General features: G+C 37.1%; 1 protein-coding gene across 20 annotated transcripts in view; it reads right to left on the reverse strand.

Annotated features, from left to right (window-relative positions):
* Nucleotides 1-23,394, reverse strand: part of SYNE1 (spectrin repeat containing nuclear envelope protein 1) — a gene marked incomplete at its 5' end in the record, with an annotated part of 301,622 nt that overhangs the window by 29,400 nt on the left and 248,828 nt on the right. For 19 of the 20 annotated variants that reach the window (XM_080587961.1, XM_080587963.1, XM_080587967.1 and 16 more), the window contains 10 exons: nt 3,635-3,797; nt 11,411-11,577; nt 12,056-12,214; nt 14,351-14,506; nt 15,239-15,364; nt 17,327-17,521; nt 18,259-18,493; nt 19,449-19,543; nt 21,965-22,112; nt 22,878-23,032. In XM_080587961.1, the coding sequence (XP_080444087.1) occupies nt 3,635-3,797; nt 11,411-11,577; nt 12,056-12,214; nt 14,351-14,506; nt 15,239-15,364; nt 17,327-17,521; nt 18,259-18,493; nt 19,449-19,543; nt 21,965-22,112; nt 22,878-23,032 (1,599 nt within the window). Of the gene's footprint in view, nt 1-3,634; nt 3,798-7,984; nt 8,092-11,410; nt 11,578-12,055; nt 12,215-14,350; nt 14,507-15,238; nt 15,365-17,326; nt 17,522-18,258; nt 18,494-19,448; nt 19,544-21,964; nt 22,113-22,877; nt 23,033-23,394 lie in introns of those variants that run through there. The other variant, XM_080587965.1, reaches the window with a different exon arrangement.

Genomic DNA, 23,394 nt, shown 5'->3' on the forward strand with positions numbered 1-23,394 from the left:
GAAGAACCTCCCTGGAGCCTTTTCTTCTCCAGGCTGAACAACTCCAACTCCCTCAGCCTGTCATCATAGAAGAGGTGCTCCAGCCCTCTGATCATCTTTGTGTCCCTCCTCTGGAATTGTTCTAATAGGTCCTTCTTGTGCTGGGGGCCCCAAGAGATGAACACAGTAGGAGAACAAGAACACGGTAACTTGAGGCTAAGTAGAGGTAAACTGAGTGGTTAGAAAGCTGCCTTGCAGAGAAGGACCTGGGAGTATTGGTTGATAGTCAGCTGAATATGAGCCAGTGGTGTGCTCAGGTGGCCAAGAAGGCCAACAGCATCCTGGCTTGTATAAGAAACAGTGTGGCCAGCAGGGCTAGGGAATTGATTGTCCCCCTTTACTCGGCTCTGGTGAGGCCGCACCTTGAGTACTGTGTTCAGTTCTGGGCCCCTCGCTACAAGAAGGATATGGAGGTGCTCGAGCGAGTCCAGAGAAGGGCAATGAAGCTGGTGAGGGGTCCGGAGAACAAGTCTTGTGAGGAGCGGCTGAGGGAGCTGGGATTGTTCAGCCTGGAGGAGGCTCAGGGGCGACCTTATCACTCTCTATAGGTACCTTAAAGGAGGCTGTAGCGAGCGAGGTAGGGGTTGATCTATTCTCCCACGTGCCTGGTGACAGGACGAGGGGGAATGGGCTAAAGTTGCGCCAGGGGAGGTTTAGTTTGGATATTAGGAAGAACTTCTTTACTGAAAGGGTTGTTAGGCATTGGAATGGGCTGCCCAGGGAAGTGGTTCAGTCACCATCCCCGAAGGTCTTTAAAAGACGTTTAGATGTAGAGCTTAGTGATATGGTTTAGTGGAGGGCTTGTTAGTGTTAGGTCAGAGGTTGGACTAGATGATCTGGGAGGTCTCTTCCAACCTAGACAATTCTGTGATTCTGTCATTTTGCTTGTAAAAAAAAATGTTAACACACAAAAAGAAACATAGTGTCGACATACTGTCTCTACATAAATTTAAGCTCTAATTGGACAAACCTTTCTAACAACTAGCAATATGAATACAGCCTTCCAGCAGGAAATGAGGTTTAAATATAGAATCTAAAATCATCATCAAATTTGAAATGGAGTAATCTTATCTTATATCAGTTATCTGATTTTGTTGTTTGTGATGATTGGACTCGATGACTTTATTAATTTCCTGTTCTCATATATGAAACAGAAGGATATTTTGTGAACACCTGTATGAGAAAGTGGAAAATCACAGTATTTTCTCCTTCAGCACTGTCCCTTTCACTTTTACTTGCCTGGAAAATACTCTTTCATGATAATGTACAAGTGTTTATTCTTCTCCCTGTCCTGAGATGTTATATAAGGTGGATACTATACATAGATTCAATACTCTACAAAATATGTACTACAGACAGCTATGAGACTTTAGGCTAAACAAGTTCAGGTAACATAATCTCCTTTTTGTTGTTTTGGACTACAGCAGCAGTTACAACTGCCACATTGGTAGTCCTCAGTATTCCTAAGAATTAAACTTTTATTCACCTACAGAACTTTTCTACAGCAGATGACTATGATATATATGTATATTTTTTTCCTCCATGGCCTCAGTTGATATGTTTCTTAGAGAACAATTAGCCTTTTTGGTTAGTTTACAGAAGAAGCATCACTTCCGTGCACTGCTGTCATCAACGTACAAGTTTCTCCTGAATTATCCCTAAAGCAAAAACGATTCTTCAATTTCAACTGGTAGCAGGCTGAGAAAGTAAACAAACAAGTAATCTAGAAATGTAGCTTGCAACCCTTGGAAAATGCTTCAGTGAGGTTACACTACCTTCCCCAGGATATCCAGCTTGAATTGCCTCTTAATTTCACTATAGGGACCAGCAACCTGCAAAGCTCATTCTTGGCTGAAGAAGAGGCTGAGAAGTTACAGATTGACAGTGGGGTTACAGAAATGGAATTTGTCCCTCCTCTTTCACAGAATAATATTTTTTATGTAATCTTGTATATGAACAACTGGTAGCAGTATGAACAGGGAAGATAACATGGCCTCAGTGGAAGATTAAACATAAAAAAGAAGAACACTAAGAGGGAAGAAAAAGAGGGATGAAATACTTGAGATGGCTGACATGCTGGCCTTCTGAGATAAAGTGAACAGAGATATAGCTGCCTAGTAATAAAAATACTGGTTGCCATACATTAAAGTTTTTGTTTTGTCATATATATATGACAACCATGGTCTGCATCATGATCAAATCAAATCATCATCAGGATTACAAACACAGTATCTTCCCAGTATAAAATTCACCTCTATTTTTCCCCTTTGGGATTCCAGTGAAACCACTCAGACTTCCACAGAATATTGTTGAATGCTGTCACTCTATGGGAACCACCACAAGGAAATGGTGGAAACCAGAGAGACACCAGTCTCCATACCCCAAATAAGTCCCACAAGGACTGGTTATAACAAACTGTGGAATGCTTGCACAGGGATCCTAGTGCAAAAAAAGTCAAGTATCTAGTTTACTGATAGCAATGTTTAGCCTTGCCCAGCACTTCACCATCTCAGAAACACAACTCATTAGTTACACTTGTGTGTTATGAATTATTAACCCTGTGTAAATTGCATATAGAATATTAATAAGCAGTTCTGCACGGCCATGTAGAAAATCAGTTGGGGAGCCAGAAGACACTCTGAGAACATTCTTGGGTCTCAGCCCCACACTCAGCTTAAAAGATCAAAATGCCAGTTTATGCACTCCATAAATTAAAGTTCCCCAAAGCATTCTGGCATTCCTCTTCCCACACATTTATTTCTCCTTTCGTGAAAGAACTCGGGAGAGCATATAACTCATCTCCAATGAGGCACCGAAAAGGTATTTCTGCTAATAAATAACCAACAGGAACACAACAGAACAGTCTTCACCAGCAAAGTGCTTCTAAATAAAACTACACTGGGCAGCTGAAGGATGAAGCGCCCACATATTTCCTTCTACTGCACTGAGCCATAATCTGTGAAGTAGGCATATAGCATAGCAGTGAAGTGGACCAGGATATAGAAAGTATAATAAATGTTCTTTGGGGTAAGATTAATTGTAATGCCAAAAGCTGGTTGACATAATATATATATTTCTTTTCCTGTTCCAATGTTGACTATTTTGTTCTAGCACTGCATAAAAGCTTTGGGCAGTATAAAACAACTGATTTTAACTTCACATGTATAGTTCATGCATCTTTGCGTGCAATGTAATTCTCAAACAAGCTGCAAGATAAAACCAAGTTAGAAAAGTTGCTAAAAAACAGTCTTTTTCAAGCATGTGCAAAATTTGCAAGGTCTAATAGGTGTCAGTTTTGCCTCCTGGAACAGTCAATTCAAACAAACAAAAACCACAAACCCCAAAGAAAAATCAATTGCAATAGCTCGTTCAGGTTACATCTCTTGGTGCCTTACCTTTCTTGTGAATGTCAAACAGCTCCCAGTAGACTCGATGTCAAAGCCAGCAGAAGGCTCTATAAGTGACACAGTAAGCACCACTTGCCTTGATATTCGAACACTTTTTTGCCTCATGCCCTGGGTATGAGCAGCCCAAGGACACACTACTTTGTTTCTCCCAATGCCATTGTGCACCTTACAAGTGTTTTGTATTTTACCTGCTGTTCATTTAGCTTCCTTTGTATCTCCTCAGAGTCGCAAGTTTCATAGACAATTGGTTTGGACAGCTCTGACTCAATATGGGCAAGCCAAGATCTCAGGCTACTCATGTTCTTATCCAGCTGCTGCACTGCAACCAGGGTTTCTTTCAACTTCTTTACCCTGTAAAGAAAAAGAAACAGGAACATAGATACACTCTGAAGAAGAATTTCTACAGTATGTGGTTCAGGGGGATTTCAGAAGAAACTTAACATAGATGGCAACTTCTGTTCTGAAGTCTTCCTTTATTGAGTAACAGAGGTGTATTATCTATACAAATAATCCAGCATTCATAGGTTCTGGTTAAGAAAAATTAAGAGTTTGCTAATTCCAGACAACATTTTCAAAGGTTCTATACCGTTATCTGTTGAGACAAATGTTTGTTAGAAATACAAATATGTATATATATTTAAATAAACTCACACACACCAAAACCCAAAATAATGTAGCTAATTTAGTTGCAAACTTGACTAAAAGAAGACAAAAGATTTTAGACTACAAATAACTGGTCCAGTTAACCAGTACTGTTGGTGTAGTGCTCTGAGTGAACAGATCGTTTTCACCCTGATGATTTTGAAACATTGAACTATTGTTACAGTGACAGTTGTGCCTGAGTAAACAGATTTTAGTGAGAGAACTCAAACTGGGAACTTAGTGAAAATTCCTGAATCCCAAGGGCTGCTTTAAGATGTTCTTGGTCTTAATAGACTACTTCAGATTTAAATGATGAAATCGGAATGTATTTTCATAGTGATATCTAAGTAGTATTTTTCTGGAGGCCCTGACCCTGCAAAAGTACTGGTCAGGAAAAATTATACAGTGCTTTTGATTTAAATGTGCATTAAGATTAATGAGTGAGAAAAATTTCACTAAACCTTCAACCTGTGCTGATATTTTTCACTTCAGCCTGTTTCATCTGTAAAAGTCTTTCTCAGTAATTCCTTCCTTCTTACCCCCATGTTACCTAACATACATTAGAGGATTCTGAAATTGTTTCTAAGTTTTCTCTCTCTTTTTTTTAAAATTCTTTTATTTGTTTGTTTGTTTGTTATGCAGTGCCACAAACATTTTTGAGTAACATTCCCTCCTATGCTTCCATTGTTCTTCCACTTAAGTGTTTCAATATCAGAAAGCTTTAAGAGATGAGTGCACCTTGGAACATACTGACTAAATTGGACTGAAAAAGACAAGACTACTGAATTCATCAAAGAAAAAAAATGCCACCTGACTATCCCATAATTCAAACAGAGCAATTCATATTTTGTCCATAATTCTAAATTGAAATTTATCAAGCATTTCCACATTTAATGCTGTACATGAAGCTGACTACTGAGGGTTTGCTATGGGTGTCCATTCCTTACCAAAGAGAAATACTGAGATCTTAATATCAACTTTGAAAACCGCAAGACTATTACTCCCCCCCCCCCCCCCCCCATTTTTAGACCTCTCTTAGGTCACAGATAATCAAATGTGTATATTTAGCACCAAACAGACTCAAGAACAGTACAAATCTGGCATCTTTCATGCCAGAGTCTCATGACCAACATCTGCAGAGTTGTTATCAGAAAAAAAAAAAAAAAAAATCTTGGTACTTTGAAAAAATCTAAGTAATCTGAAAATCTAGCTATGAAGTAATTGAAGACAACACCATTGTGCTGGAAGACAGCCCAATTCCCAGTCAATCAGGTCATCCCAAAACACAGCAATGTATTCAGCCTTGGAGAGACACCATGAGCAACCAATCTTTGGGGTACCATCCCCTCTTCACTTTTGTGTTATACATGTGTTTTGTGGGTTTTGGATCAATTGAAGCTTGCTTGTAGGATAGGCAAGAAAGTTGGTTATCACTCATTCTGACCTCACATACAGTTTTTCAGTCTAACTGGGGTGAAATCCAGCTCATTTTCTGCTTATACTCTCAAGGCTGAATGCTGTTGATCTTTTGCAGGTGTGCTGGAATGAGAAAGGGAGCAATGAGTCACATCAGGCCTCAGCATACAAGCAACGCTGCTCTATCATTTGCAAGCCCAAGCTGTGAACCAGGCTTTTCATATTGGCAGTTTTATAGTACCCTATTATCTTTGCTAGATTTAATTTAAATTTTGCCTGACACATCTGATAATCAGAAAGTACCCTCTTTGTCTCAGTCAGACTGCATGGGACTACTTCTCTGCCAGGCTCCAAAAAAAAATAAAATATATATATATATAAAAACCAAATAGCACTATCTTCACTCACCTGACCTAAGTTACTTAAGAGACAAAAAGAAAAAAATAAAAGTGATGTATGAAAAGAATTCTCAAACCAAAGCCAAAAACTACTTCTAAACCTGCCCTCCCTCCAAAGGCTGTTGCAATTCTTAAGTATACCTGCACCTAAATTCCAAAAGTAAATAAATAAAAAGAAATATATATATATCTTTCAAGAAAAAGACAGCTCCTTCCCTCCCCCACTACCTTTATTGTTCATACTGTTCATTTTTTGTACAGAGTATAACATAACAGGTTCCTTGCCCATGGTACAGATCGAAGCAAATAAACATGTGCTTCTTGGAATATGCTGGGCTTCCTTTTTTTTTTTTTTTTGACTGAACAGTACTATGCTGTGACTGCAGCTGTTCTGAAAATTTACTCTGACATCCAGCATGTCTAACAGTTTCTCTTCTGAATTTTAGCAAGCAAGATGCATGTGTTCTTAATCTCACTGAACACTGTGCCTGTGTACAAATAATTACATAATGTGTATGCAAGAAAAAATTGTCTTCCCCTTGAAAATGTAACAGCTCAAAATCATATATTTCTATGTTAATGGCAGGGCCTGAAAGACTGAAAATGAAACTAAAAGCTCTACTTAGAGACAAAGGTCAAATTAGAAACCATCCAAACATGTGGTATTCCTAGCCAACTGTAATTTTTGATCTTTTGAGATTTCATTTACAAGATTATGTTTAAACAATTATTCTGATAAGCATCTCATGCTTTTGTTGCAGCACTATGCATGTTACTTGAAGAGATTTGAGATAACTTCCCTGCTTGATAATGAATACACCACATTCGAGCTCATGCCATGTTTGTTTCAAAGGTTGTTTTATATATCTATATATCTACATCAGTATTGCTACGTTTTACAAATATTTAAGACTTTCAGAAAGGAAAACACTTCAGAATCAAACCGTTTCTGTGGTCTAGTGAAGAAAACTCATTTCTAAATTTGAATGTTCAATTACTGTACCTCAGATTCCCCAAGAAAGTAACTTTCAAATGTTTATCTTACATTAAGAAAGGGCAATGGCAGAACAATTTGGAGCTGAAATTAAACCCAAATGCCTTTAATTCTAACAGTCCTAAACTAGACAGCCTGAGATTCCACTTAAACATAAACAGGAACAGCCTTGTAAATACTTAACAATGCATCATATAGAACTCATAGCTACTGCATTAGTCATTTAGACAGCTGGATACTAATGTTAAACTTAAAATGAACATGAAAACAGACAGTAAGACTATGTTAGCTAAACCTGTATAAAGCCAGTAGAAAACAGAAAAGTGAAAAAAAAGTACTCATAACTGAAGTTTCAAGAAGCATTTAATTCTATGAAATAGTTAAAAAAAGTCACTATTAAAATAAATCTTAAAATTAGTTTATGATTAAAAAGGATGTAAGGTCCATATTACAGTACAAATGTGCACAATGGCAGTATTACTGTCAGTTATAGTTGTTCTTCAGATCACAGCTTCCCCTTTCAAGGAATGAATTTATAGAACTATGAACATAACACACAAAACTTCTAGGGATTATGTTGTGAACAGGGAAAAAGAGAAATTGAATCATAAATGCAAGAAAATGTAGGCTGAATTACATGTAGTTACAGGATATGTACTGGACAGATCAACTCCAGTAATGTCTGACATTGTCTTTACAGCCTCTTTCCGTCTCTGCTTTTTGCTTGTAGCCATGCCCCTTTGATGACACAGTGAGCAGACAAATATAAAATCTGCTTTCTCTCACGTGTATACACTTGTATTTAAAAACAGCAGTAAAAGCAGTCAACAGTCTCTTTCAGACAGCAAAGACATTTTAGGAGTTGCAAGTCTGCATTAGTTACAAAAAGTTAATCTGGGATCCAAAAGCACTAGCTGTAAAGCAAAGTATACCATTATTACTATCAACTACTTTTAAATAGAGCAGAAAGCAGGCATTTCTAGCTAAGGCAGTGATTTCTATATATCAATATTTTTATCTGTTTCTCAGCAAGCCAAGACTTCAGAAAGAACTGTACCAATCAAAAGGAAACAAAAATAGCTGCCTGCCTTGTGATATCACAATTACAGTCTGGGAGATCTGAATCCACACTGCCGTCCTCCGCCATCCTCATAGCTTGCAAGTCCTCCGCCACCACCATGAAATTTTCCAGCATTAAAAAGAAAAACTTCCACTCCAATAGCTTGCAAACACTGTGCTTAGTATGGGGGAAGGAAAGGGGACAAACTCCTTTTCACTGGTGAGTACTGTACAGAAAATGTTGCATGCCAAACAAATGTTAGCAGACGTTGCTTGATAACATGAGACTGAATGGTGACAAGTGGTCATGTTTCTAAATAAAACTTGCATTCATTAACATGTGCCAGGCTTGATCTCCAGGAATGTGGATCATGAGTGCAAGGGGAAGGGAGGAAAAAAAGAGACCATACAATATTACTTTCCTTGCAAAGCCTGAGCAGTACCAGCAAAAGCACTGCTAACTGGCTGTGAACATAAGTAACATTTTGTGCAGCAGGCTGACCTATCAAATAAATTCATCTGAAAGGATAAAAATCTTTTAGAAGGACAGAAACATACATTTTTGATGATGAGACACAACTACCTTTCTGTAGCTGTCTTTTCTTCAGTTACGGATCTCCTCAAAATGGAGAGGCAAATAAAAATTTAGGTAACAAAACAGAACGCGACAAAGAAAGACTTTTACAATACCACCCAGCACAAAAACAAGTAAAGATACAGATTGGACTCATATTATCATACTATATTACTAAAGATTTTTTAGAGCACCTTCTGTTAGTTCACATCTGTATGGAAAAAAAAAATAAAAAAAAATATGAAAAAAACACCAAGAAAAATACTCCAAGCAAAGGCTGACTGTGGCTCTACAGAAAAGTGTGCAGGCTATAATATTTCATTAATGATATCAAGGATTATGATCAAAGGATATTCAGAATATGAAAAGGTGTGTTTTATTATTGACACTAGAAAAATTAATCTACATTTACTAGCTAAGTGCAGACAAAACTTATGTTATATGACATATTCCAAACTCAAAAATATCAATATAGGAACATACTTCAATATATAATGATGTATTTGAAAGAGCCTCTGCAGTCTTCTAAATATCTCCTTGGGGAATGCAAAAATTTTTGTTCAATTAGTTAACCAGGTTTTAACTCCTATCAGCCTAAGCTACAGCTGAACTAGCAAAATCTCCATAACTTAGCATCAAACTTCTCCACTATTTACTTCCCAACTTCAGAAATGCAACATTCAAACTTTCCATAGTTTTTTTTTTTTTTTTTTTTTTTTCACTTCAGTAAGGTCTGGAAATGGAGAGGGTTGTACAACTGCATACGATAGTGCTGTGCATGCTAGTTAGAATGAAACAGAGTAGAACAGTTCCAGCTGGAAGAGACCTAAAACAATTATTGAGTCCAACTGTCAGTATACTTTGTGGCTGACTCAAGGTCAAAATCAACCACCTCTCTAGGAAGCCTGTTCTACCCTCTGGGTAAAGATTTTTTTAATGTCTAGTCTGAACCTCCCTGGTGCAGCTTTGAACCATAGCCACACGTCCTGTCTCTAGATACCAGGTAAAAAAGATGAGCACCTCCCTCTCCACTTACACTCATCAGCAAGCTGTAGAGAGCAATGAGGTCACCCCTCAGCCTCCTTTTCTAAAAGTTTGACTAACCCAGTGTACTCAGCTGCTCTTCAAAGGGCGTGACTTTCAGCCTTTTAACCAGCTTTGTTGCCCTCCTCTGGATGCTTTCAAGGACCTTAACATCCTTTTTAAGTTAGGGAGCCCAGAACTACATACAATGTTCCAAGTGAGGCTGCACCAATGCTAAATGAATTGGGAGAATCACCTCTTTTGACCATATCGCTGTGCTGTGTTTAATGCACCCCAAAATGTATTTTGCCTTCTTGGCTGCCAGGGCACACTGCCGGCTCATTTTGAGCCTCCTGTCAACCAGCACACCCAGATCCCTTTCTGTTAAGCTGTTCCCCAGCCACTCATTTTCCAAACTGTACTTAGTCCAGAATTAAGAAGTAAATTAGTTAAGAAGGCTAAACTGAAGGCTTAGTTGAAATGTTAAGGGAATAAAAGTAAGTAAATACTTCACATACATTAGTCCAGTGCTAGGACTTGACACCCTGCTTCATGATAACAGAATGAAAAAGTTTAAGTGGATAAGTTTACATAAGTTTAAGTCTGTATATCCCCTTCCTCTCCACAACCCAATAATAACACCAAATCCTGAACCCTTCCCTGTGTCTATATAGGACATTAATCTCTAATACTGAATAGACAGCACAGATGTTTTAAAGACCTGTTTTACAGTTTCTGAATGTCATTGCTTTTCACTCAAAACTTCATGAAGGTATGATTTGAACATAACATTTGAAAATTTGTCTGAGGAAGTGTTTGAGAAGACACAAAAAATATACAACATATGTCATGATCAACAACTGGTGATGTATCACATCCTCTAAAACAAGCAGGCTCCTCAACCGTAATGCACCACTTCCTGACTTGATTGTTCTGAAACTATACAGCTTTCATTACTTTAAAATGAACTGCTGTAAAAGTAGCTGGAGCCACCAGAATGCTTCTGCTTACATAAAATTTACTGCTCTCATGCTTAAAGATTTCAGAGCAGGAATGCAGTAAAAGCATAATAAAAAAAAAAAAAAAAGGTTAAAAAAAACCCATAAACCAAAGCAAACCCTTTTGCTGCAAACAAGACTGAAATACTCTTCAATTCATATATCCTTAAATCCCAGAAGTGTAAAATACAGAGTATATGTTTTATGAACTGCGTATACAAAACCATGCCAAAATTATTGTCTGTAACAGGAAGAAGGTTGTATAATGACTCCGAGCAGAAAATATTGAAACAAATAAGCCAATTTTGTTCATATATCAAACAACAACCCTGTATTTCTTTAAGGTATGAAAATTGCTTTTACGTTGTTCACCTTGATAAAAAAGAATATTTAAGTCCAATGTGTATATATCTACCTTCCGTTACTTTTCTCCATCAGTCAAAAACAAATTGAGCAGACTTAGTTTTAGAACTGCTCTTCTGGAAATTCAAGCCAAAACAATAACTGCACTGTTTGCATTGCTCTGCCAACATTTTTATTTTTATTTTTAATTACATTTCTACCCAGATTTAAGCACTCATCTGAAGTAAGATTGCATTGAAGAAAGCTCAAATAAATCTGGCTGCAACCAACCTTGTGTCATTCTAGCAGATAAAGTTTCAAATTGTCTCTTTTTTACTTGAAGAAATAATGTCAGAAGAAATAATGCAAAGGAAAACAGGAAAGTAAATTTCACAGAAATGTGTTGATTGCTGAGAATAAACTCATTCACATTTAATAATGAAAAGGCAAGCAATAAAAAGATTTTAATTTGATTTTTAATTTATGATTCTTAATTTAAAACAAAACAACTGTTTTACCTGGCTGCAATAAGATCCAGAAGATGTTGCCATCTGTCATTGATCTTGCCAAGTTTGTACTCAATCTCTGATGCTTTACTCTCGTGGCTGGCTTTAGCAAGTCGCTCTCCCATTTGCTGGAGCTGGATTTTGTTCTCCTGAGCTACAGCAATTTCCTCTTGATAATCCTGGACAGAAAAGAACAATCAGAATATAAATACTGAATGCATTCTGCCCTACACTACTGAAGGAACCATACAGGAATACAAGTGAATGTTAACGTGTTTTTGTTCTTCTGGTGATTGGTACAGTAGAGAGACAATCTCTTAAATATTAGGGTATAACCACGAACAACCTTATCAGAAGAATGGAAAAAAAAACCACCAACCAACCAACCAACAAAACCCTTCTACAAATACATTGCAGTAAATTCTGACTGGACATTTAGTAAAGCACTCAGTTGCCTTAGACTTTATATTCTCTTAATTTTCTGGTATCCTGGATAGTCCCACCTTAAAAAAGACAGGAAAAATCTGCGAAGTGAGAGAATAAAAATACGCACTGGAATTTATAAACAGGTAAAATCTCTATTTCAGCTAATTCATTATCTTCTTTGCAACACAAACCAAGCAATAGTTAAAAAAACAGTTTGTAATTGCACTATACCTTTTTAAGTTTCTCAATCATTTCTTCTATGAGGATGTCACCATTTTGAGAAACTTTACTTTCCATTTGTGTCAGCCACTCACAGAGCTCCTTGTTCTTCTCGCTGAAGACAGCCCACTCATTCAGTCTCTCACTAACTTGCTGTCGACGTAAGGAGACCTTAAAACATTTAAACAGAATAAATAAATAAATAAATAGAAGTACGTTAATTTAAGAGATAGCTGAAGCACTTTGTGCCTCTGTGTGAACTCCTCTGGCCCTGCAGATGAACTCCAGCCACTTACTTCTATTACAACAAACTGCAGTTGTACTGCAAATACTTTGCATGATTCTTTGTAAGTTGAGAGAGAAGTGTTACTCTCAGAATTCTTGCTAGTTACATCCAATTGCATAGAGGGATGCATCCAAGTACTATGCTTAGTGTCATGTCAATATATTGTTTCATAATGTCTCTAAGGTTTCATTAGAAGAAGGAAATTTTCTTAAAATTTTTGTTCACTTATAAAATGCAATAAGGTATATTAATGGTTTCTTTTTAGTCTAAGAGATTAATTAAAAGGAAGATATAAATGCTTGACCAAGACAAAAAAAAATTATATATATATATGTAGCATAGACCAAACTACAAGACTTCATGATTTGTGCATGAGCACACAGCTAAATCAAAGAGACACTACATTTTTCTTCTTCTTTTTTTTTTTTTTATTTCTAAAATAGCACATGCAATTTTCTACTCGAGTCCCAGTACACTCATTCCACAGATGACTATTTCTCCTGAATCGCTGACACCTTCAGAGATTCCAAAGGACTTGAATATGTCCTGACAAGGAAGAATAGGCATAAAACAAACAAACAAATGCTGTAATTTGTAATTAATACTGGAAGAAGAAAAGTGTTGCTAAGTTTAAGAAATGAGTAATAGTCCATCCTTGACAGGAAAAGGATGGAAAATGAAATCAAAATAGTAGCAGAGGGTGAGCAGCAGTTGTTTCTGTAGTTTCAGACACTTGAACCACTACTTATTTCCTTCTCATTGTACTCTGAATTGCTTCTGACTTTATATCAGCATTTCAGCTGAGAATATGAAGACTTCATCTGCTCTTTCATAAGCAAAAGTGATTGTTGTGTTCTTTGACTACCATGTTAGGTTTAACAGTAGCATACAGCATGATCTTAACATTTCCCTTTTGTGGTTTGAAATTTGATGACAGCTTTCCGGAAATAAGCAACGGTTGAACACAATGTTGCACTGGGTTACATCCTGAAGCACTTAGTATGTACAAAACTTCTTTACTTGGCTACCTCCTTTCCCATAAATACATGTACAGTAACTAGACCATAGTTTAGATGTACCCATGTTGGCTCATTCAAATGCAACTAACTTTAAAGAAGTTCTGCACTGTTAAATGTAAAGCACTTTTTCTATTTTGAGGGTGGTTTTGAGGCCTTCATAGGAAACTGATGTGATGTAACTATTGCCACAATATCCCTGGTATGCACTGCGACATCTACGAAACCACAGAAATAACATTATCCTAATCTGAAAAGCTGGGTGAGGGAGAATCCACTATTTGCATCTCTAAATGCAAAAAGGATGCAGGAAATAACACTAATAGCATGATCACAGAATCACAGAATGGCCGAGGTTGGAAGGAACCTCTGAAGATCATCTGATCCAACCCCTCTGTTGAGCAGGATCACCCAGCGCACATTGTGCAGGATGGCATCCAGGCAGGTTTTGAATATCTCCAGAGAATGAGACTCCACAACCTCTCTGGACAACCTGTTCCAGTGCTCTGTCACCCTCTCAGGTTATGTACCTGAAAAATCAAGCAATACTCTTCATCTCATTGTGCAGCCAAGTAAGTCACCCTCAGAATAAGGGAAATGCAGACACTAACATCTGAAGAAGGAGAAGCCGTCAGCAGAACTGAAGGTATAAAAGTAATGCTGAGCTGAGAGAGGACATCATTTCTGTGCACAGCTACTCCACAAAAGCATGGCAAACTGTATTAATTCTGTTTTCCCCATGCCACAGTCCCACAACACACAGTATGACTTTTTGTTGTTTTAAATATGACCTCATAGGCATGGCAAAGTTCAAGAAATATAAAAATATAAGCAGTAACTAAAGGAAACATTTCAATGGATATTATCCCTGATCCAGCAAGAGTTCAAATTTGAACATTACCTGTGCCTATATGCATCTTTTCCAAAATATGCCACTTGCATTCAATTTTTCCTCCAATACCTTTTTAGTTGCATACTCATATCAGAGCTCAATACTATACTTGCCTGATAGCACAGCTCCTCCCACTGTCTGTGCAGAAGCTCTATTCGCTCACTGAGAACTGAAATATCATCTGCACTGATATATGTAGACAGGGACTCCTTCAGCAGAGAGAGGTGTGCAAGGTCATCTGTCCATCCTTCAACAGCATTCTCTAACTCCTTAAAAGAAGTGCACAAGGAAAAAAGACCAGTTTGCTAACAAACAGAAAAAAATGAATGTGGTGATGATGAACATAGATGAACATTCTTATCTCACTGAATTAATGTCATATCTGAGCAGACCCACCATTTGGACTACTTCAGCCCTATCTAAAAGAAAAAGAATACACCAACCCCATATGTTCCCCTATTTTCAACCCCAGTAGAGTACGATACATCAGCTTTGTAACAAGTAGCCACTAAGTAAAATAGCACTCAAATGTCTCAAATTCAAAGGGTTTGGGGAGTTTCAAGTATTGATTTGGACTTCTCTGTAGTGAAAATACTTTCAAATTGTACCACATTTCTCTACTGCAAGAAATATAGCATAAAATATTATCTAAGATCCTCAACCTCAAATAAGAAGCACTAAAATGAGTCTTTAAATACCATGAGCTTAAATCTGAAGCAAGAATTTGTATTATATAAATATACCATTACTTGTTGTTTCTACAGTACTTTTCAGACCCTATTCTAATCTCACTTTGATCAGTTCTATGTATACCCTGCAGGTTTTACATCATAATGAGATCACTCAGGTATTATACAGTTCAAATGTTACATGGATAGATTTTTAGCTTGTCACAGTGATGTGGGGTGGGTTTGCACAGTCAGTGATGTAAAACCTAAAGAGATTACTGCATAAAAGCATGCAAAGATGGGACAACAGTTAGCAGAGACCAAGTGCTTTACCTTGCAACGAATCTGCTCTGCGTGCAACTCATCATGGTGTTCTGGCAAAGGCTGAGAAAGCTTTTTTTTGAATGATCTTAGTTTCTCCAGGGAGTCTCCTATGCCCTTTTCAGATTTTTCCCAGTCCTGAAGGCAAAATGTTTGATAGACTTCAGTTCAGATCTAGATTATACTTCTCATACTTACGTTGGTTCATTTGACTGACTAACCACTACACATTTTCATAACAATAGCAAGCACTGAATTTCCCCTTTAAATAATACTCAGAGTCGTAAAGCTTGGGTCATATGCACAGTCATATCTTTTTTGTTGTTGTTGTTTTAGTTTTGATGTAGGTCTTTGCTAGCAGTAATATACTGGTCAAAGCCTCCTGTTATTATAGCATTGTCTATTTACAACTCCACCCTTTCAGAAAAGCCTTTAACTCCCCAAATTATTTTCAATTTCCTTTTCTGAATGGCTAATGCATCAAGCCAAATTATTTTCCATTTCCTTTCTTGAATGGCTGATGCATCAAGCTCCAGAAAAAAATAAATAAATGTTGGGGTTACTGCAAATTCAGGTCAGATCAAAGTATCTGAAGTACCTCCTCCAAATTATGGTCCTAGCAGCTACATCTAGCTTTAGTGCTTGTATACTTTCCAAAATTTTAAATGTCTCCAATATAATAAAACCTGCCAACAGTCATGTGACAGCATAGCTTTGCCTATCTCACCTATTTGTTAAAGCCTATTGAAAAGGTAATCACACAGAAAAATCTGTAATAAGCCAGTCAACCCTTAAGAATGCTGGTTGTATTATACTAAGAAATACAGGAACTTATTTTAAATTGTCTATTTGAAGATATTCTCCTTCTGTCACTGCCTTAGTATTTCTCTCCTTCCATTTTTTTTCAGTCTATATCAGTATTTCATGATCGTCTTCAGGATGGAGAATTATAAATAACAGGTCTTGCAAAAAAACCTTTTCTTTAGTGTCTTTTTTCTTCTCTCGTTAATAAGTAATATGGCCTTACATGATGTTCTTAATGCAAGATATACTCTTACACTTCTCATTTTGTCAGAAGACTACTGAAAAGTCATGTATGTAGGACCAAGGTAGCAACATGTAATGAAATTTGGATATCTATGGGATGATTTATGCAATTTGTGTGGTAATTTACGTACTTCCTCACTTTCACGCATCAAGTTCTATATTTTTTGGCCAAAAAAAACACAGAACTTTTAGTTTCCCTAGATATAAGCTTTCATGACTAAAATTTCCTGATGTAATTCCCCAACTAGAAGCAGAGGTAGGAGGAACAAGGCTTGAAAGAGGAAGAAAAATTTACTTATCTGAACTTTTCCAAAATAATATTTAATTTTCTTGCATTGCTTTGCTCCTTGCTATTTACAAAGAAAACTAAAGTGTCTATAATTGTGGAATTCTATCAAGCCGCTGAAACTATTCTAAAAGCACTTGACCTATTCTCTTAATATACACAAGTCCAATTTTCATTATCCTGCATGGAAAGAGCAAAAGGGAAAAACAAACAGACCGAATTTAAATCCTGGACTACCATCTTCAGTACTTAAAATGATGTTAGCAGGCATTCTGGATGCTGCCTACATTTAAAAAAAAAAAAAAAGTTCAATGCTCCCTCTTAGTGTATTACCTAAGTTAACAAATACTCGAGACTCTTGAAGGAAGCACCAGCTATCAGATGGCTAAGGAAATCTCAGCATTGGCACATAGAAGGAATAACACAGATAAAATTTTCAATACAGTATGTATAAAAACCAACCAGCATTGTGCAAAATAAAATACATTTTTGCTCTATGTTGACAATAGGATTGTTAGGAATATCTTTTATTAGCAGTGATGTGGAAATATCGATTAAAAGATATCAAGGAATATGTAAGCCTGTTCCAAAGTATTACCTCTTCTAGTTTAAATATTTGAAAATCAGAGGTAGTGAAATGAAATGGTAATGCAGTATACATTCAATTCCTGTATTTGTACTCATCCCTTGAGAACACTTGTCTTATCAGGGTTCAGAGTGAGAAACTGTGAACATGCTGAAAGGTACAGAAGAAATTATACACTTACTTTCAGTATTAAAGCAAGCTGTTTCTTCTGTTCTTCCAGTTGGGTGCTAGCTATCTTCCAGCCCTCCTGAATTTCTGTAAGCTCTGTCTGCAGGGCTGCCTCAGCTCCACTGTCAGCAGAAAGCAGCAATTGCTTGCCAGCTTCCACAGCAAGGATGTAACTCCCTTGCTGCCTTAGAACACCTTTCTCTTTAAGCTGCAGATATAAATGGATTTCTGTCAACTTTGTCTTTTTAGTTATAATTAGCAGTTCACTATAATTCATCCTGAAAACCATATTTTACTAATTCACTTCTATTTGGTTGCATACTTAAGCATGAGCTACAGCTCAAATACTTTGATACTTTTTTTTTTTTTGATCATTTACTGCGGCAGACCATTAGAAAATTTCTCCAAGGAGATAAAGACATGGAAGACTTCTCTCTCTCCTCATTCGTATCAGCAGTTCAATTGATCTTGAGGAGAAACAGTTCCTCAAGAGCACATTATGCTTATAAGCATTATTATAAGTATTATAATACAGTATCGTCTGGCTAAAAAAGACACCAAACTGCTAAATAGATACTGCTAACCTCACATGAAAATCACATCAACCGTTCAAGGTACCCATTTTTGTTAGCTAGAATACATTCCTCAAATGGGAGATTACTGTTTTTTGTTTCAAGACAGCTTCAATATGAGGTTAGTTACAAAACAAATAAAAAAAAAAACTAACAAAGCTTGAGAAAGAGCTTGTTAAGTTCATCACTGCATGTTCTTTACTTCCTTTCCATCAAAGTGTTGCTTTTGAGGCTACGTCAGTTTCAAAGAATAACTGATATCTAATACTGCTTTCTACCAGGCACATAGTATAACTCTAAAGTACTTCTAAGAATATTTTGATGATGATAAAAAGTTGTATTATTTCTTCTTTCTACAACACACTGGACATACCTGCACTTCATCCAGTAATGCTCTGACTTGCTGCAGTGGGATAGGAGCATTTCCCAGCTCACTCACTGGCTGACAGGACATTTCCACCAGCCACTTGCGCAGTTTCTCTGCCATCTCCCTGTAGCGCTGCCACTGGTGGATCTGGCTGTCAATGATCCCCCTCCTCTGCTGTGCCCGACGAATTACTCCTTGCCATTGATTACTTAGAAGTGTCAGCTTCTGATTAAACTCATCCCTATTGTAAATTAATAAATAAATAAAAAGCCATGGTAGCTTTCATACTTTGGTCTATTTCTTTAATGAAATAAATTGGGGGGAAAGGAAATGTGTTTTTTGGGTGCTGATTATTAAACACTAGAAGAAAACTACTGAAGTCTAATGACAGTTTACTGAGGATGAGAACTCCACACATCATATACATGGAGAATCAAAGGGCTCCAATTACCCTTTTTTTTTTTTTCCTAAAAAAATAAACTCTTCTCCCCCCTCAAACATACAAACAAACCCACAGTTTTTGCTAGCTTGGATTATCCAAATTCATAGTAAATCATGGAAATTTCATGATTTGCCCTCAAATTTACTAGTGAGCTAGCTCAAAGCAGGTGTAAGATGTACAAAGAATTAATAAAATTCTCACATCCTAGTAAACAGTTCTTCTTATATTAGGACCATGATATCCTTAGCAAAATCAATGCATAAGTGTGAAGCCACCGGTGTTCCACTGATTCCTATTCATTTGATCAGAAGCATTTAAAATAAAATCTCTGAGACAGGAATGAATTCCTATTCCATCATATTTATGCTGCAGGTTATTTTGGCACAAATCAAGAGTAGTTCACTGTAAATCAGTCACTGCAGGCTCCTTTGGTGAAAGAGATATTTTGAAGGTACATCAGAATAGACATATATGTGATGTGTTTGATAATGCAAGACAAATATCTGTCAGAGAAGTAGCCTCAAGGCTGCTGCATTCCCAAATGCAGCACATCTACCCCATAGCATCCTAATGAACACTGTATTATTTAAGAGCTGGCTGATTAATAGCTTAAGCATATAGATGGTAACTTCTGTCTTGGAAAAACATTATCTGAATACTAACATCTTGTGCAACATTCTCTGTTCAGAAGTCTCCCACTAGTTTAAGTATTATTTCACATAACCAGCAGCAAGAACAACACAAGAATGGCTACCTGTCATCCACTTGTCCTTGTTCTATGAGGTGCTGCCCGTCAGAGATAATTGAATGCAAAATCTGCTGGCGACTGAACATCTCTGCCTGGAATAGCTGTTGTACAGGAGACAAGGATGTTAAAGAAAGGTTTTACATTTTAATTCTGTCTGTATAAAATATCTGTATTCTGTGGTAAAAAAGATTTTTCATTGACTACTTAAAATCTTTTTCTGAGAGGATAGGTGAAATAAAACCTTATCAAGCATGAAGAACTCTGCTTAGAGAGGATGTACTCAAACCCTACCCCAAGCCAGAAATATTCTTGTCAACATCCACTTGTTCTGTGCATACATATTAACTTTGTATATAAGAGGGATATTCTGTTATGTGAGACCACTTGCCATTCCAATTTCTTCTCACGTGTAGATCACTGTCAACACAGAAATAGGAATTCAAAGAAGCAGGAAAGGAGGACAGGTATTGAAATTCACAATACCAGCACATTGAAAAAAAACAAACAAACAAACCACAAAACACAACAGTAAGTGCATTGGCAAGCAACTGCCTCTTCCCCCACCAGCACTTTCTCAAATGCTTGTCTCAGTGCATCGGCACTTTGCAGGAGTCACAAGGAATGTACCAGGTCTGCAGATAGATATCTGGAGAATTGCACAAGAATGACTGCAAGTTTGTCATGAAAGAGTTATCTGATGTGGTTGACAGTGTTAGCTCATGATATTTGGAAAAAGCACCACATCCACATCAAAGGTTTGTAAATAACAGTGGGAAATTATTTCTAAATAAGGCCACTGAGGTAGCTGGGGTGCTGTTCAAATAAACATCAACAAAGTTAAGAGTCAGCACTGGAAAGCTGATAACAGAACTGGATACATCCCAATATCCATTCTGGGAATGTATGTGGAAATGGAATATTTTCTCATTATGTGCAAGGAAATAAAGCAAAACAATCTGGAAAATCATCTCAAGGAATTTAGATTTGAACCTTCTCTTTCAGCTGGCAGGAGTGGAAAGCAATTTCTTCATAAAAAGACACAGTTTACAACATTTTATTAGGGTGAAATGTAGTATTTGGATAATTGGCTATTAATTCTCTAAATTCTGAAAGATGACTTTATAGTTGAAAGAAAAAAAACCTTCTACTGAATAGCACTTATCTGAACTAACTGTTTCAGACAGTTGAAGCAGATCAAGTTTTCAGGAGAGAATTAGGCTGAGGTCTTGAGACATGCAATTGCAAGCAAAAAGATCCGTGTTAACCCCTTTCAAAAAATATAACTGTGAGTGGACAATACAACAGTAGGAAATTATCTATTTAGACAGTGATGATTTGTGGACATGTAAATCTCAAAGAGCTGAGATATCTCAAATTACAAAGATACCCTGTCCAGTTAATGCTGGCAGCACTGAGAGGAAATGAAATGGATGAGATTTGCAAAAGCAAATGCAGTTAAACGTTAAAGCAAATATCCGCTAAAGCAAGCGAAAAGGATTGTGAATTACTTTCTGCTTAAAAACGTTCACCCGAACATTGTGCTGATATAAGACACAAGGGGTGGAAGGACACAACTCCCCTGTGATCTTTCCTGAGTACTGGGGTAGGTCAGATGAAAAAGTTGTGGGAACTGAAACTGCTGTGGCCACATGGGAGCTTTGGTATGAAAATTGACTTGTCTTAATTGATCTTTACTAGGATTCTTGGCAGTAACAATATGGGTGGAGAAAAAATGTGCATCACTTGACCTCACCATAGAATCAGAAAAGCATCCTCTAGTAGAAACTCTGAATCAGTTTTTCCCTGCAGCAAAAGCTGGACTAGTTCTTGATTTGTTATAAATAGGTCTACAAACAAACGATTCCAGCACAGAGCAAAGATCAAATCAGTTTGTTCTCCAAGGAAATGTTACCAAAAGGAACACAAATGGAGGCTGCATGATGAATTATATAACTCAGTCTTTGACAGAAAATTCTTGCTCTTCAGATAAAATGTATGTTGGCAATTTAATGGTAAATTAACAAAACCAAAATAAAATTAAAGAACTGAAATCTCCAGTTAGGACTAAAGACAAAGGGTCAAAGTGCATGAGGACAGTTTGGTCTTATGGGAAGACCAATAAAACTTTGATTCCCTTGGTAGAAACTAATCTGAAGTAGAATAAGTATAGGGGACAAGCAGTTAGAGGCATCCCAATATATTATACACAAAATGCAAACAGATAAGCAAGCCCTCCACAAAACTGGATATCACTGACATATTTGCATGCTGTTGTTTCTAAGTTAAGATATCCATAAAGAGTGCAAGCAAATGTAATTCAATTCATCATAGAACCATAGAATAGCTCAGGTTAGAAGAGACCTTAAAGATTACCCAGTTCCATCCCTCCTGCCATGGGCAGGGAGACCACGCACTAGATAATTCAAGACATACTATTATATTACTCCCCAAAAGAATGTGAGTTCCACCTTTGTATAAATAATATGTGTTGTAGTTATGTATATATATACATGATGACTTGCCTCATGTGCCCTCTGTTGCTCTAAAAGGCTCTGGTAGTTTCCTGAAATCTCTGCTGCCAGCTTCTGCTCAGTCTGAACTAATAAATCCATCCACGTTTCACACTTCTCCAAAAAGGTCTGCTTCTGCAGCAGGAAAGACTGCAGCTTACTGAAAGAAAAGAAAAGAAAAGAAAAGAAAAGAGAAGAGAAGAGAAGAGAAGAGAAGAGAAGAGAAGAGAAGAGAAGAGAAGAGAAGAGAAGAGAAGAGAAGAGAAGAGAAGAGAAGAGAAGAGAAGAGAAGAGAAGAGAAGAGACGAGACGAGAAGAGACGAGAAGAGACGAGAAGAGACGAGAAGAGACGAGAAGAGACGAGAAGAGACGAGAAGAGACGAGAAGAGACGAGAAGAGACGAGAAGAGACGAGAAGAGACGAGAAGAGACGAGACGAGAAGAGAAGAGAAGAGAAGAGAAGAGAAGAGAAGAGAAGAGAAGAGAAGAGAAGAGAAGAGAAGAGAAGAGAAGAGAAGAGAAGAGAAGAGAAGAGAAGAGAAGAGAAGAGAAGAGAAGAGAAGAGAAGAGAAGAGAAGAGAAAGACGGATTCAGGTAAGGTCTCCTGCTCTCTCACATAGTATTGACTCTTGCAGTAAGTTTTCCAACAGAAATCTAAATCAGATAGTATTGATTTTCCCATGCAGCTGCATCATTTAATCTATCTAGACAACACTAAAAAGAACCCACCTTCCTTATTTCAAATTCTAATTTATGGCAAAACCACCGTCTCAACTCATTGGCTTCTATCTTTATTCATGAGTATACTAAGGGAAAGGAGCTTTGGTTAATGAAATATCTGAAATATTTTTTATACTCTGCAAAAGGTATACTTTCTAGTTATTGTGATATAAGAAAACTATGCAATAATCTTTAGCTATCCCCACCTGAATCTTTCTGTAGTCTGAGATGAGATGAGAGACCAGTGTCTGTTCAGGTTCTGCATCCTTTTGATTTCTTTATCATTCAGAGGAAGTCTGTAACCCAGCTCATTAAGACGGTCCAAATCTGGGGCCATGCTACTGAACTTCAACATCTGACTCTGCAAAAAACAATACAGGTGATAAGCAAAAAGTTCAGTAATTACACTAGTATAGACTAAGCTAGAACTCAGTTAAATTTGGAACAGCCTTGGTTGCCACCAAGTGGCAAACAATCCCTATGCCAAGGAAAGATTTGATTTCCAGTTTTCAGCCTCTTTGGTCTCAGTCTAGAAGAATACTTAAACAGAAACAGAGAAGTAAACTCAAATTGCACTTAAATATATTGCTGAACTAGAGATTTACCTCTAAGAGCTGCAAAAATAGGCTAGTGCTTGAAGCAACATGTCTATATTGCCAAGAAAGTGAGCTTTTTTTCCTTGTTTGTTAAACTGAATGTTAGGCTAGTATACCACATTGAACT

This window comes from Anser brachyrhynchus (assembly GCF_964034855.1).
Source record: "Anser brachyrhynchus genome assembly, chromosome: 3".
Classification (NCBI taxonomy): domain Eukaryota; kingdom Metazoa; phylum Chordata; class Aves; order Anseriformes; family Anatidae; genus Anser; species Anser brachyrhynchus.